Genomic DNA, 14,500 nt, shown 5'->3' with positions numbered 1-14,500 from the left:
GCTTTCCTGGGGATGGCTGAACACCTGCCTGCAGCTGGGAAATGGTGAACGAATTCTGTGGATTGTTTTGCTTGTATGTGTGGGTTTTGCTTTACCTATTATAACTGTCCTTATCTCAACTTTCTCACTTTTATCCTTCCAGTTCTCTTCCCCATCCCACCTGGGGGGAGCAAGCTGTGTGGTGCTTAGTTGTCAGCTGGGGTTAAACCATGACATAATGCGGTGCGATCTCTGTGCTATTTTGGGTAGGATCTCTTTAAGGAAAGCCTCTGTCCCAAGCCCACGGTCTTATTCTCCTCACTGTAGGATGAACTGTTCTCTGGGATACCAACTCCTGAAAATTCCCATCATCCTCATCCTCTTGTAGAATGCTTCAAACATACAGATATTTCAGTCTCATTTGTAAATCCTGATGTTTCTTCCTTTCACTTCAGTGACAGGGCTCTGGGCCAGGCCTCTGCTTGCTCCTGGGGTTCAGGACGAAAGCCAATAAAAAAATTACTGCTACCCATGTGAGAAGCAATACTTGTGTATTGTCTGTGACACAAGTGCCAAATGAAGCAGATAAGCGATTACAGCAGAAAGAACATTTCCCTCTGGCAGTTTCTCTCCATAATTCCAAAGTAACAATGCTGGAGCTAAGGTTTAACAAAATGGTTGAGTTAATCCCTGCTGTCTGCAAGTGACTGTTCACCTGCTCTCTCATAGGCCCTTGCCTGACACCTTGAGCTATTTCAGCTCCCTGAAGCAGGAGTAAAATATTCACCTTTTTAGCAGCATAACTAGGAAGCAGCAGTTTGGTGCAATGAATCCTGAGCACAGTTTCTTCTCATACCTATACCAGTGTTACAGTTAGCACCTACTGAAAAAAACAGCCCCACTTCACCTCCCTTCCAGGTGTGCCTTCATGTTTTCCTGCTTTTGGAGAGTGAACTTTCTGCAAGTTAGCTTTCTGAACTGGGTCACTGCTGGACCAGGCAAGAGCCAGTGCTGGCATCAGGAAAGTGGAAGGAACTCCCAGCCTGGAAGAAGAAGGAGGACAAGATCAGGATGGCTCCCCTTTTGCCCAGACTGCCATTAGCTCAGCCTTAGCTGCAAAATGAAGCCATGGTCTGACCCCAGCAGCACTTGAGAACTCAGTTCTGCAGGGTCCAAACCAATCCTGTCCGTGACAGAGCTGCACATGACAACTGACTGATCTGTTTTAACCACAGCCTTAGGGAGATGCATTTCATGCTCCTCCTCTCCCCTTAAGTTTTCAGCCTTCATCTTCACGTCCTACCGAGCTCTGTTTCTAGGCAAGAAGCAGGACATTATCTCTTTGCTCTGTCACCTCTGCTGCCTCATGCCTCTCCCCAGTTTCTTTTTGTCCTCAAGCTTCTGAGGACAACCCCCCACCTAGCTGACTGTTCTTTGGAGAGAGGTGCGTTACATCTCCCTTGCCTAACCACAACATACAGTCCTTCTGTTCCTTGAATTGAGTAACACTGAGCAAAATGGCAGCTAGTTCCTGGCACAGAGTAAGCCTGGGTTCAGGCCTGTGAGCAGGGAAAGAACTGTGCTAGTTATTTCTTGCTTCGGACAAGACTTAAAAGAACAACTACTACAGCAAATTAAGCTTCTTGTGCCATCATCAAGCTACAGTCTAAGCCCTGTTAATGCCATTATTTGCCTGTGGCATTGGTAGGTAGAAAGGTTTGTTGCTGTGATTTTTGCAGTCATGCCACATTATAAGCAGTAATGGTTGCAGGTAGAGAAAATGGAAAAATCAGAGCCTAAGAAGGATTTTCTGTATTCTATCTGAACTCCCCCCTCGCTGCTTGGACTGAGTACTTGCACAATAAATTATTATTCCCTGTACTACTCAACACAAACATACATGTATTGTAAGCCACCCCTGTGCTGGAGGGCATAAAAATTACCCACTACACTCTTAAAGAAACACTTCCACTCTGAAGAAAGAAACATCAGGCCATGGTGCATAGACAGGAGGAACAAACAAACGAACGAACAAAACCAGCCTGCAAAAACTGTCCTCCAGGGCTCAAAAAGGTGGAAAGTGATTTATTGCCAAAAAAAAAAACCAAAAAAAAAAAAAAAAAAAAACCACCAAAAAACCCCACCAAAACCAAAAAACCACCACACTTAATCAAATTTACAAAACCCAAAATAGTTTTATTTACTTTTCAGATTTCTGCCTCGGTGAAACATTTTGCAAACATGCTAAGGCTACAAAATGTCCAAGTTGACAAAGACATGCAACGCTGACCATTCAATAAGTCACGGCTATTATAGGAGCGACCGTGCCCCCCGGGCCACAAGTCCCATAAAACAGGGATGGTGTACAGTGATCATGGCAATGTACTACGCAGGACCTAGTAACCTGAGGTAGGTCTCTTTACAGTAAGAAAACGATGTCCTACAGCAGTGTTACATCCTGATTAACAGGAACCTCTTCCAAGTTCCAGAAGACATGGGGTGGGGGACTGTTTCCTTAACAAGTGTGCAATAAAGAAACAGGAAATATTGATACTGTTTAACCTTAGTATAAGTGAGCAGAACAAAGAGTTAGTGCTACCCATGCCAGTGAAAGCCAACCTAAATCTCTGAGGAGTGTTAGCAGCTTCAAGATAAAGGTGTCAGTCAGCTGAAGCAATTCTGAAAAGGCTTTCCTGCTAGCATACCGGGTATGACTTGAACCTTATGATTAATTTGTTACAGATCATTCCACAAACAGTTAGATTTTGGTTTTGTTAGATCAGCAAAGCAGGAAGAGCTTGAGCTTGCTTGCATTAAAATAAACCCTGCTGACACAGTAAGAAATACTGTATCAGGACAACGAGAAAATACAAGGCCTTAATGTGACCCAAAAGTGGTTCTCCACTCAGGAGATCACTAAAAATCCTGCTTTGGGAAAGCATTATGGGAAGCAGCAGCCGCTGCCATGGTGAACATTAGTGATGCTCCAAATAGCTTTGATAAATTACAATGCAATAGTTACACCACAGAGCTCTTCTCCCCTGCGCTAGACAACAAAGATGTGACAATAAAGGACACTATTGCAAAGCTTCACTTCCACTCAGACACGCAGAAAATCTGGCACTAGGAAAAGACCAACTGTAAAAGACAAAATGGTGTCTGATACAGTCCAATTAAAGCCAGATCTCTTGTACCGTAAACTGTACAAAAATGATAGAAAAGAATATGCACTGTTATTAATACAGTGCTTATTTTAATACAAAATAAACAGCTTACATTTCCACTGTAAATATAGGCTATATACAGAATTATGTATAGATATAGCTACATGTATAAAGCTTCATTATAGGCCTCCGATATATTTGTAACTATGGCTCCCTGAGCCATTTGTAGAGTGCATTTAATAACAAAAAATTAGTAATATGATTATGGAATAAATACAATAATAAAAACATGAACAATTCTTCTGACAGTTTTAAAAACTCTCTGGCTTAATTTTTAGCACAATGTGTCAAAAGATGAAAAGGCAATAATCTGCTTGAAGGAGGAGGAGGAAGAAGAGCTGGTCTGCCACAGGCAGAGAGTGTAGCTCTCCCAAATTAAAGTGACTTTGCCCTGAATTTTAGCCCTTGACAGCAACCTTGTTCTCCGCAGCAGCAAACATAGCATAGAAGCGCGAGTTCTCATTGGCCAGAAGGGCAGACGGTGTGTCGAATTCCACTACCTAAAAGCAAAGAAGGCAGGTAAAGTATGTCAGTAAAATCCAGCAGAAAATGGATTCCCACCCTGCCTTGGACTCATGACACAGTACTGAAGAAGCCAAAACAGGGCATTCGTCTTTAGATGAGACAGCAGAGGGTGAAAGTGCACACATTTATGCATACATACTGTAACTCAGGATGCTTCAGACTTGCTCAAACACTAGAACTACTACCCAGCATGAAACAACATCTGGTGACTCTGGCAAACAGGGGCAGATGCTATGCGGTTTTGTCCTCTCTACCTTTAAGAGCTTTGCCAAATGTTGTTACATTCAATCTGTTTATGGCTCCCACATGGAAGCCTGAAAAGTGGGTAAAGGATTTCTCATACGCCTGTTTGACAGCACAGGGCTTCATGAAAGCAATGAGAAACTGCCACTGAGCCCCAGCAGAGATGCTTATGTTATTACTCATCTCAGAATTAATCTACAAAGGGCTTTTTAAAAACACTTTTAAAAGAGAGACTGTTGCTTTATGGTACTTTCTTGAAGTGTAAAAGAAATTTTGCCCTCTTTGCTTGTCATGGTCAGTCAATAGCTGATTATATTATTATTACCAAGGATATGAATGAACACAGAGGATTTTCTCTCTACACTGCAATACTAGCTGCTCCTTCAGTTCAGCCTGCACATATGGCACCACCAGACTGCAACAGGAACTGCAGCCACAAGTCTTTCTGCTTACCTGTCCTTGTGTTAGCACCATGATCCGATCAGAGCCCAGTACTGTGTGCAGGCGATGAGCAATTGTTAACATAGTGCAGTCTGCAAATGCCTCTCTGATAGTCTCCTGAATCAGTAAGTCTGTCTCAGTGTCCATAGCAGCTGTTGCTTCATCCAGTATCAAAATCTGAAAGGAGCACATAATCCTAGCTGTTACCCATAATAATGCTTTCCCTCCCTGAACATAAAAAAATATAAATGTAAAGTGGCAGAATTATCATGACCAAGAGCTGTGGTCACAAAGGTAGTTTTTACAAGTACCTTTTCAGTTTTCTTTATCTAATTGCCTTCAATAAATTTAGCCTATGGATCACACTTTCATTTTATGGTCACATCATAGAGCCACAAGATGTTTGGGTTCTGACCTGGACCTCAAGTTTCCACCACTTTCAGTTTTACATTCAGCAGCTAAATCTCAAATACAAATTCTACTGACATGTCCTTGGTGGTGACATTCCTTCTGGAATGAGTCAATACTAACTAGGCTTACCAGCTTTCTTATGCTGGTAAGAATTACCCTTTCTCTCAGACCCAGACATAAACTGATTTGGAGACGTGTCTTGTCAAAGCTAAACTAGACTTGTTTTGTGCAGGTACTGCAGAGAGAGCAGTAACTTCTGCTGAGTAGTCTGGCTTTAAAACAGATGCAGAGTTATTAACCACCACATCAATTTTTTGGTGTGCCATATTTAAGAAAAAAGGATGTTAAAATCGGAATCCTCGTCAACCTCAATCCAAAAGCCCTTTCTCACTGTAATTATTTGTTTTCCATTCCTGCAAAACCTTTAACTTTGCTGCCATAGCATGGCCCCAAATTCCACTTGGAGTCTACATTTTAGTGCGTCATCATGTAGAAGAAAAAACCTGGCCAACATTCACAAAAAGGTGGAAGACACTCTGAATAAATGATTAGACCACTCTGATACCCTATTAATAACACTAATGAGCGATACCTTTCTGATGGCAGGACATAGCAGTTGGCTACAGATGCCTTCCTAGCTGTTCTAACCCTATGCCTCTCTGGGTTGCAATATTGTTGGTGTGATTTCTCGGACAGATAGACTGAATCAGGCAAAAAAGAAAGGCTTCCTCAATCCTATCAGTTTTCTATTTCCATCTATTTCTTTCACTGCTATGCTCACTTTGCAACGACGCAGTAGAGCTCTAGCTATACACAGTAACTGTCTCTCTCCAACTGAGAAATTTTCTCCATTTTCCATCACTTCTGAATCAAGTTTCATAGGCAGCTGGGCAACCTGTGTCAGAAAGAGGCAAAAAAAAAAAAAAAAAAAAAAAAAAAAAAAATTCAGGAGGGGGGGCCCCTGTTTTAAAAAAAAAGAAAAAAAAAAAAAAAAAAAAAAAAAAAAAATCTTACAGCATTGCACAAAATCACATCAACATGAATAGAGATCTCCAGACAATCTTTCTGACCTAAAGAAAAGAGTGAATCTAGTCCCTGCAGGAGTTACTGCAACGTATGTACCATAGCCATACATGCCACCTGACTTACAAGAAAATAACTGGATTGGAAAAATCATGGCAGTGAGACTTGCTGCAGGGGGCCTCACAAAGGGGAGTTGCAGTTTTTAAGTTCAGTATAAATGTGCAATGGTGACATTAACATTCACAAATGGAAATGCAGAATGTACACATAAGGCACATACAGAAAGATATCACTTGAAACATTGCAACATTCTAGGAGTCCATATGATAAAGCAGCACTCTGTTATGGTATGTACTAAAAAAAAAAAAATACACACCCAAAATATAGCAAGCTCAAAAAAAAAAAAAAAAAAAATCAGTCTGAAAGTCAGGGTGGTGGTGATGCCAAATAAAGCATAAACAACAAGGGGAAAAAGTTGCAAAGAAAAAGCTTTACCTAAAGGTCTCTGAAGTAGCTATTAATAGAACTTGTTGGTTTGGAAGCCAAAACACAGTTATCTCATAAGGCACATAATACTTACACACTCCTTCATGTGAGTCCTTTCCAAAGCATCCCAGATTTGTTCCTCACTGTACTGATTGAAAGGATCCAAATTTGATCTGGAGGGGGAAATAAAAACATAACCAGAATTTTTATTCAGCAATGAATGACAAAACAGCAGTGTGCTAATCCATCCAGACAGATGATTCGCACCCAGCCTTCCACGGACAGAATTGCCTTGCCAAGGAAATCGGATGCTCCCTGCACTCTGGGGTTAGAGTAGCCAAAAAACAAAAGAGTAGAGATAGAAGACAAAGATACAAAAGTTTCAATTAAATCTAAAAGGAAAGCAAGACTTCCATAGAAGATGATCACATCCAGTTCTGTACTGGGTCAGCTGAAATAATTTAGCTGTACTTTTTTGTTTGTTTTAAAGAGAACAGAAGGTAGTATGCCTGAGAACTAACATCTCACCAAGCACCCACGTTCAAGTATAAACTGATAGCCTGCTTAGTCCTTCTGACTTCCTATGGTCTCACTAACCTCACAGTGCCACTGAATAGCACAGGTTCCTGAGGAATTATTGAGAGTTTGCTACGAAGATCTGCCAAACCAATGTCATTTATTTTCACTCCATCAATTTTAATACAGCCTCCAGATAGTTCAACAAGACGGAAGAGTGCCATTCCAAGGGAAGACTTCCCTGAAAATGAGACAGGAAAAACAGTATTAGTGTTTCTACGAAGTCATAGCAGACTCGAGATGAGAAAGCATTTTAAAAGCTGTCCATATGTAAGAAAAGCATTTTGAATACCGTAAAGTCCTGGCAAACAATGCTAGTAAATGCTGGGGTTCAGCATTTAGACTTCAAAGCAGTTGTAGGGGCAGGTCCTAATCTCTTCTCCCAGAAACCACCCCTGCTGTGCTGCCCCACCCCCGGTACCAAAACCACATCACATAAACCCAATACAGCAATATTAATTGCTTATTTAGAAATGACATTTTAGAGTTAAGTCATCTCACAGACAGGGGGTTTGATTCTTCACAGTACGGACTTCCAAGACAGCTTAGAGCCAAACCTGGCTGCAGTATCATTAAAAAAAAAAATAAATAAAAATAAAACAACTTTCAAGAGAGTAAAATAAGCTGCAATGAGCATTCTGTGCCCATAAGCGGCTTAGGTGTTAAACATCATGAGCACACTGGCTCAGGTATAGTAGGATATCCCTCTACATTAAATGGAAACTTGCCTTCATTATTGTTTACAGGATCCTGCTTTACGTATGCCCATGAAACAATCAACCACTGACAGACTGCTGGACCATTCTTGTGCAATTAACAATTTACTCAAGCACAGAGAAGACAAGAGAAGAATCAATAGGGCTGTGCCACACTATTACATTCCTATTCTGTAAAAGCAGTAATGTAACTGCTTGGTGTTTTTCCTCACCTGAGCCTGTCCTTCCCACAATGCCAATCTTTTCCTTCGGTTTGATGGTAAAGGACACTTTTTTAAGTACTAAAGGAAGGTTCTCTCGGTACCGCATCTCTGCATTTTCAAATACAACTTCACCTTCCTGTGGCCAGTCCAGAGGAGGAGTCTTATTTTTAATTCGAGCAGGAGCTTCCAGGGAAAGTGTCTTTAAAAATAAAAACAAAACCCAAAACCCAAAAGTTCAGTTTCCAGTAAGCAAAACACCAGAAAGGAAAATTATCAGTTGCAGCTGTCAGCAGGAGTTCTCCCCTGCAGGCTTGGCCCGTATCAGTTTATGGCAGTTTTATGATGAGCTGTATAGCTGGATGTGGGCCCAGTGGTTCTAAAGCTCACTGTGTTACTGACCACACCGTTATTCCCCTTTTGTTGCCTCAGTAATGACACTGGTCCTTCTAATGCAATGATGGTTTTGATCAATGGAATTCAAAATATATTTTAGGCCTATTATTTATAAGTACAACCCTATTGAGTTCCGTGGCACTCCAAAGCCTGGATGCTTCTGGATGCAGGATCTACTGTATTTCTAGGTCTCATTTGCTATGCCATGCTAGGGTCACCTCTGTGAATCCTGACACAGACGAGAACACCCACATAACACATTGTACAAATGCTTTTCCTTCTTTTCTTCATTCTCCCCTGTTCTATTAAATCACTGAGTCAGTTGGGCCCCCTCCAGCTTGCTCACTTTTGCAATTTTACTCTGCGAGTTAATAGGTCCCTCATTAAGCAGTTCACAGATTAAACAGAAAAGCAGAAAGTCTTTATAGCATGTTTAGAATGAAGCAAGGCCACCTCCCATATTTGGCTCAAGCAGCCTCAAAGAATGCAGAAACCCTGCCATGGGATTCACCTCATGTAACTTTAAACACATACAAAGTAAGAATCTCCAAACGAACCAGGCCCCGTCAACTCCTGTATAGTCACTACAAAGCAGCCAGCATTACTGATTTTTCTCATTCTAATATAAACACTTAGAACAGGTAATAAATTGCCCTCTGGAGATACCCATTTCCTAAACTGCCTATAGAAAGATGCCACAGGGACTATGTCAGTTGTGGACATCTGCAATATCTAATTAGAGACATACTAATTGTACTCCAAAAGTTTGAGGAAAAACAGCAATTTGCTACAATAGTACTACAATTCTTTGAGCTTGATGCTTTGAACAGCAGCCTCAGAGCCCACACTGAAAGAAGCCAAGCCTGGGACTTGTAAGCCACAGAACCTGCAGTGTTTCACTGCTCATCCACCCCTTCACTTTATATTCAAACTAGTTACACAGTTTCATAATAAAATAGCTGTCTAGAGATTCAAATAATAAAAAAGTGTTGCGTAATAGAAATATATAATGATAGACAATAACTTAATCAACCAAACCAACAACCTACAACTATAGGTTTTGCCACTGAGAGTGATAAACCCATCTCAGCCCAATGAGAGATATCAGGCAGTATTTGGCACACAGTTGTCAGCTTGTGTGGTCACCAAGTCTTCCACACAGAAATTTTCTACTTACAAAGGGGATTTATTTCTTCAACTGGGGGAGTGTACAGTTTAATTATTTTTTTCTCTTCAGTATTAAATCCACAGATTAAAAAAGCATTCTATAAATATCAACTACTACATACTCCAGATTTATGAAATAGATACATATCTCCTTCCAGAGTTCAGAAGGAATATATATTATGTATTAAGTAAAAAAGCCTTTCACCTCAAAGACCATACCCAGCAGGCAGCTTTCTCCTGGCTACACTCTCCCCATTGACCTATGCTCAGTTCTGCAATGAGAGCAATTCCTTGACTTTTTAAGCATACAGAAATATATTATACAAGACAGCTGTGGAAAAAGAAGTAGACTTATTAGGATGAAGCAGAATTACATATAAAGTAACAAAACAGTTACTATGCTTAAATGAAGGAGTTCCATTAGGTTTGGAATGAAGGATGCCAGAATACCATCACTTTACTGTAAAACACTGTACTGAATTCCTAGCTACCCCTTTCATGTACTCCACTCCTTACTGAGAGTGTTAGCAAACTTTCAATACCCTTACATAACTTCAGTGATGCCAGGCAAGTGATGCCTTTAAGCTTAGTTACCTACTACCTCTTGTGCTATTCATCTTGCCAAATGCTTCACAAGACAAATTCACTCTGCAGTATTACAGCACATGTATTAATGCGTATACAAGATCAGAAGCATATATTCTGTACTGAGGCAGACCATGGCTGACTTTCTTCTCTCTTATGCCAGCAACAAGAAATCTTACAACAGGCAACTGAAATGTATTATTGTCCTACCTTGATATAGTGATCAATTCTCTCAACTGAGGTAAAGCGAGCTTCTGTCTCTGAAGCAAGTCTGACTGTAAACTGGAATAACCCTGTTAACTGTAGTGATGGAAGAAAACAAAAACAAATTGAGAGAGCTGTGATTTATTATTGAATTAAGAGACTAACGTAATGTATGGCATTGCCAGCAGGACTAGGGAAGTGATCATCCCTCCATACTTGGCACTGGTGAGGCTGCACCTCAAATACCGTGTTCAGCTTTGGGCCCCTCACTACAAGATAGACATTAAGGTGCTGGAGCAGGTCCAAAGAAGGGCAACAATGCTGGTGAAGGGTCTGAAGCACAAGTCTTATGAGGAGTGGCTGAAGGAACTGGGGCTGTTCAGCCTGGAGAAGGCTCAGGGGGGACCTTATCAGTCTCTACAACTATCTGAAAGGAAGTGGCAGTGAGGAGGGAGTTAGTCTCTTCTCCCAAGTAACAAGCAATGGGATAAGAGGAAATGGCCTTGAGTTGCACCAGGGAAGTTTAGATTGGGTATCAGGAAAATTTCTTCACTGAAATGATTCTCAGGCACTGGAACAGGCTGCCCAGGGAGGTGGCGGAGTCACCATCCCTAAAGGTATTTAAAAGGCATGGTAGTGAGGGACATGATTTAGTGGTGGACTTCACAGTGCTGGGTTAATGGTTGGACTCAATGGTCTTAAAGGTCTTTTCCTTTCTACGATTTTATGATATCTGATACAAGTACTCTTTGCATTAGGCACCATATAGCTAAGGTGCCTAAGGCAAGTTAATTTTACTTCATAGTTAATTTTAGAATAACCATAATTTATTAATCACTTGTAAAGCCAGAAGTTTAGAAGGGTTTCCCACAAGCAACAGTTCTAATTATTAGCTGTCTGTTTTGGAGTTTCACCTTACAACCACCAGGAGACAGAAAAGGCCAAACAACAGCTTTAATTGTGAGTATTCTGAGCACTAAAGTCTAACCAACCTGCACAGTTGCAATGCTGGATGCTGTTTGCTGTGCAAACATGCTGCAGAAAATATATTTAGACATCAGTCTGGCATGTGACTTTTGTACTATCAATCCAGTTTCTGGAAATATCCAGGAAAATTGCAATTTGTAGCATATAAAGAGCCTCAAATGGTTTCTACTTCATCATTTAAAGAGAGGCAGCTCCCCAAAACAATAGTCTTAAACACCTAGCTCCCCATAATTTGTAATCTGGCTACTAGCAAAAGGTCCCAACTCTGAATTGCTTTCCCTTCTGTTACCAAAATGGGTAGCAGTATCTACTTCCATTCTAGTGCATTAAGGAAAGCTTTCAATGGTGTGCTACCTTTACTTATTAGCAATAACTGCATAAGTGGACACACTCACCTGGACAGCATATGAGATTGCCAGCCCAGCATAGGCAGGAGGAATCTGGCCATGCATTAAGACAATCATAAGGCCAGTGGTTGTGATGAGAGCAATGCTGATAATGTCCAGCCGTACAGCTAGCCAGCGCATTGCACAGCTGAACAGGTAAAATGGTGCCTGATTGTCATCTAGGAGCTCCTGATATCTGAAACAAATACAGGAAAGGTTAGTAGACTTCCACAAGCCTGATGTTCTACAAATAGCAGAGCCACTTAAACCCCTGTTCCAGTACCAGAATTTAGGGTAAGAAGACTAGCCTGTCTCTGACAAAGTCTCCAACTAGGCCACGAAAGCCTACAAACTTTCACAAATCACATCAGATGCCTATTTAGTTCAGACCCTTGGAAGTCAAATTACCAAGTTTCTGTGTGTTGAGAGATACTAGTTATTTAGCTTAAATAAGTAAGTTTTAAATAGTTTAAGTCAGAGTTATAATATTGTGTGGTTTAGCAATGCTGTTGGCTTAGATTTACTTGCTTAGCATGAGTATTTGCTGAACCCTTGGGCTGTGAATCCAATAAGGTATTAGAAGACCCCAGACCAAAAAATCACCATTGGACTAGAAAGGCATAGGTGTGCACACGTGCAAGGAAGTCAAAAGGGATACCCATCAGCTCACTGGAGCCACCTTCTGTGAAGGGACTTCAGTCCTAGCAGTTAAAAGTCTTGGGTTACGCGGGTGCAATTCCTTGAACGGTGTATGAATGCTCAGGCGGCAGCTTCTCCCCAACACTGTGTACAACAATGAACTACACCAGGGTGAACCAAAATTCAGGGACATTACACATACTTTCACAACTTCAGCTACACAAGGCCTTCCAGAGGATGCTCAATGGCTACAAATTACTCCACAGACAACAGCAGCAGAGCTTCAGAATATGCACAGAATGTGTTATCTTATACACAAGCGTAAAAAAGTTACAGTAAGTTTTGATAGGATAAGTGACACTAATTAGAATACATCAATAGCCACTTAATTTACAATCCTGACACTGCAGAGCTGAGAAAGTATATTTAAGGGAGACACTTGAGACATTCACAAAGTCAATAACTAGGTTTTCTGATCATCCAACTCAGTTTTACACCAATCACTGTTGCACAGGTGTGCAGTGCCTTAGCGCTCTAGCACCAGCAATGCTAAGGGACTGCTATTTGCAACTCCACAACTTCTCATCTAAACTGGTGTAGCGGCATTTTCCAGAGCTTCTATGGCAATTTTCCCTCTGCTCCAACACTGTTGGTCTCACGACCTTGCACCTGCAAAACCCTCATAACTGTTATGGCAGGTTCTTATGAGCAGCTACCACTCACGTGAGAAATGTTTCACTTTCCCTCACTAACATTTGTTTTGCAGATTTTAGTTTATACTAGGAGAGAACAAGGTTAGTGCACAGGGTAGCTAACAATCACTTAAATACTTGATTAATGCTATCTGATTATACATGTGCACAGAAACTAACAGCTCATCAACACGCACACTGAGTTTTTGTTAACATGCTCTAAACTAATGCTAATACCAAAGGAGAAACAACCAGTAGAAAGCATGAGCAGGACCTGATGGAAAGTATACACTACCAGAGAAAAAGAATGGCCAAAATCATCACTGCCACCTGCTGTGCTGCAGAGAACTCCAGAGAAGGGCATTCACCTAGGACTCTACCACTGTTCTTCTAGCTGGCTACTGGGGAGTTTTACCTTATCCTTTCTCCCTGTTCTCTCTTATTTTTGACCCTGAAAAGTAACTTTCACCCTCTAGAGCAAATTTGCATGCCATCAGCTACAGAACCCATTAATAAATCATTCTGAATGTAAACCTGTTGTACCCTTCTTTGTGCTCCACCACTTTCAGATGAGTACCTAGACTGACCTGTGCAGGAATTCCTGTCCTTTGTGGTAGGCATGGATTGTGGAGAGACCCTGGATGCTAGATGTAATATGAGACAGGAATGGAGACTGTGTGATGTTATCCAGACGCTTGAGCTCTCGAATAAAGACTCTGGAAGGAAAGAACCATTTTTAAATGACAAGTACAACCACCATATGCCAACCACTACATAAATGCATATATGCTTAAAGAAACCTATGTCCTTACTAACAGGTTAAAGCATCTTTACTTTTAGTCAAAGAAGCTGCACTTACCTAGACACAACATGTAGAACCGTGAACAGGATAATGAGGGGCCCCACTGCCACCAGGAACCAGGGGAAAACCCCAGAAATCATCCCCACACAGAAGAACACAAGGATGACATTCTGAATGAACATCTCTGCTTGAAATGGCAAACGAACATCAACTGGAAAAGATGGAGGGAAAAGAGGAAGATCTTGAGTACAGAAAGCTAAACCAACCTATTTAAAGCAATTCAGTTCAGCTGTACATCATCATCAAGGACAGTGATTTCTCATGGTTTATTCAAATTAAAAATGTACTTTTTCATCAGAGGTGCTTTCGTCTTCTGAGGTGCTAGTAGTCTTTCCAAGTATTCCCATTTGTAGAAATACCATGGATACAGTTCTGACTTAATTACTACTTTGCTGCACATCAGCTTCACCCTGATACCATTAACTGCTAAGAGTCCACATGCAGTCTACAGGTAAAAAAGCAGCTGCACATTTTCTTCTTTATAAGTTAACAGACAGACTTGAGATCAGCTGCCTGCCTAGAATCATAACCTAGGTATGTCCCAATTCCTGCTTTGTCTATTCCAAGTGCACATTTGGCAACAGATAGAGGATATGATCACCCCAATAGAAAGAGACTAGAGAGTATTAAGGAGTTAACTGAGGTCTGAATGTGGGATTTACAGCGCATACAGCGGGAGATACCTTCATCCATGTCTTTGGAAAACCTGTTGAGAATACGCCCAGTGGGTGTAGTGTCAAAGAATTTCATGGGGCTAC

General features: G+C 41.1%; 1 protein-coding gene across 1 annotated transcript in view; it reads right to left on the bottom strand.

Moving 5' to 3' along the window:
* Positions 1-962: 962 nt before the first annotated feature.
* LOC104402247 (multidrug resistance-associated protein 5-like) overlaps positions 963-14,500 on the bottom strand; it is a gene marked incomplete at its 5' end in the record, with an annotated part of 16,103 nt that continues 2,565 nt past the window's right edge. The window contains 12 exon segments of the mRNA XM_010010070.1: positions 963-1,022; positions 3,620-3,703; positions 4,425-4,589; positions 5,605-5,718; positions 6,427-6,505; positions 6,930-7,089; positions 7,837-8,026; positions 10,183-10,272; positions 11,559-11,745; positions 13,468-13,596; positions 13,740-13,893; positions 14,426-14,500. The exon segment at positions 14,426-14,500 is cut by the window's right edge and continues 31 nt beyond it. Coding sequence (XP_010008372.1) covers positions 963-1,022; positions 3,620-3,703; positions 4,425-4,589; positions 5,605-5,718; positions 6,427-6,505; positions 6,930-7,089; positions 7,837-8,026; positions 10,183-10,272; positions 11,559-11,745; positions 13,468-13,596; positions 13,740-13,893; positions 14,426-14,500 — 1,487 coding nt within the window.

The sequence above is a fragment of the Nestor notabilis genome, unplaced genomic scaffold (assembly GCF_000696875.1).
Source record: "Nestor notabilis isolate BGI_N333 unplaced genomic scaffold, ASM69687v1 scaffold23522, whole genome shotgun sequence".
NCBI lineage: Eukaryota > Metazoa > Chordata > Aves > Psittaciformes > Psittacidae > Nestor > Nestor notabilis.
Note: the sequence above shows the minus strand (reverse complement) of the source record. Positions and strands in the feature narration are given on the sequence as shown.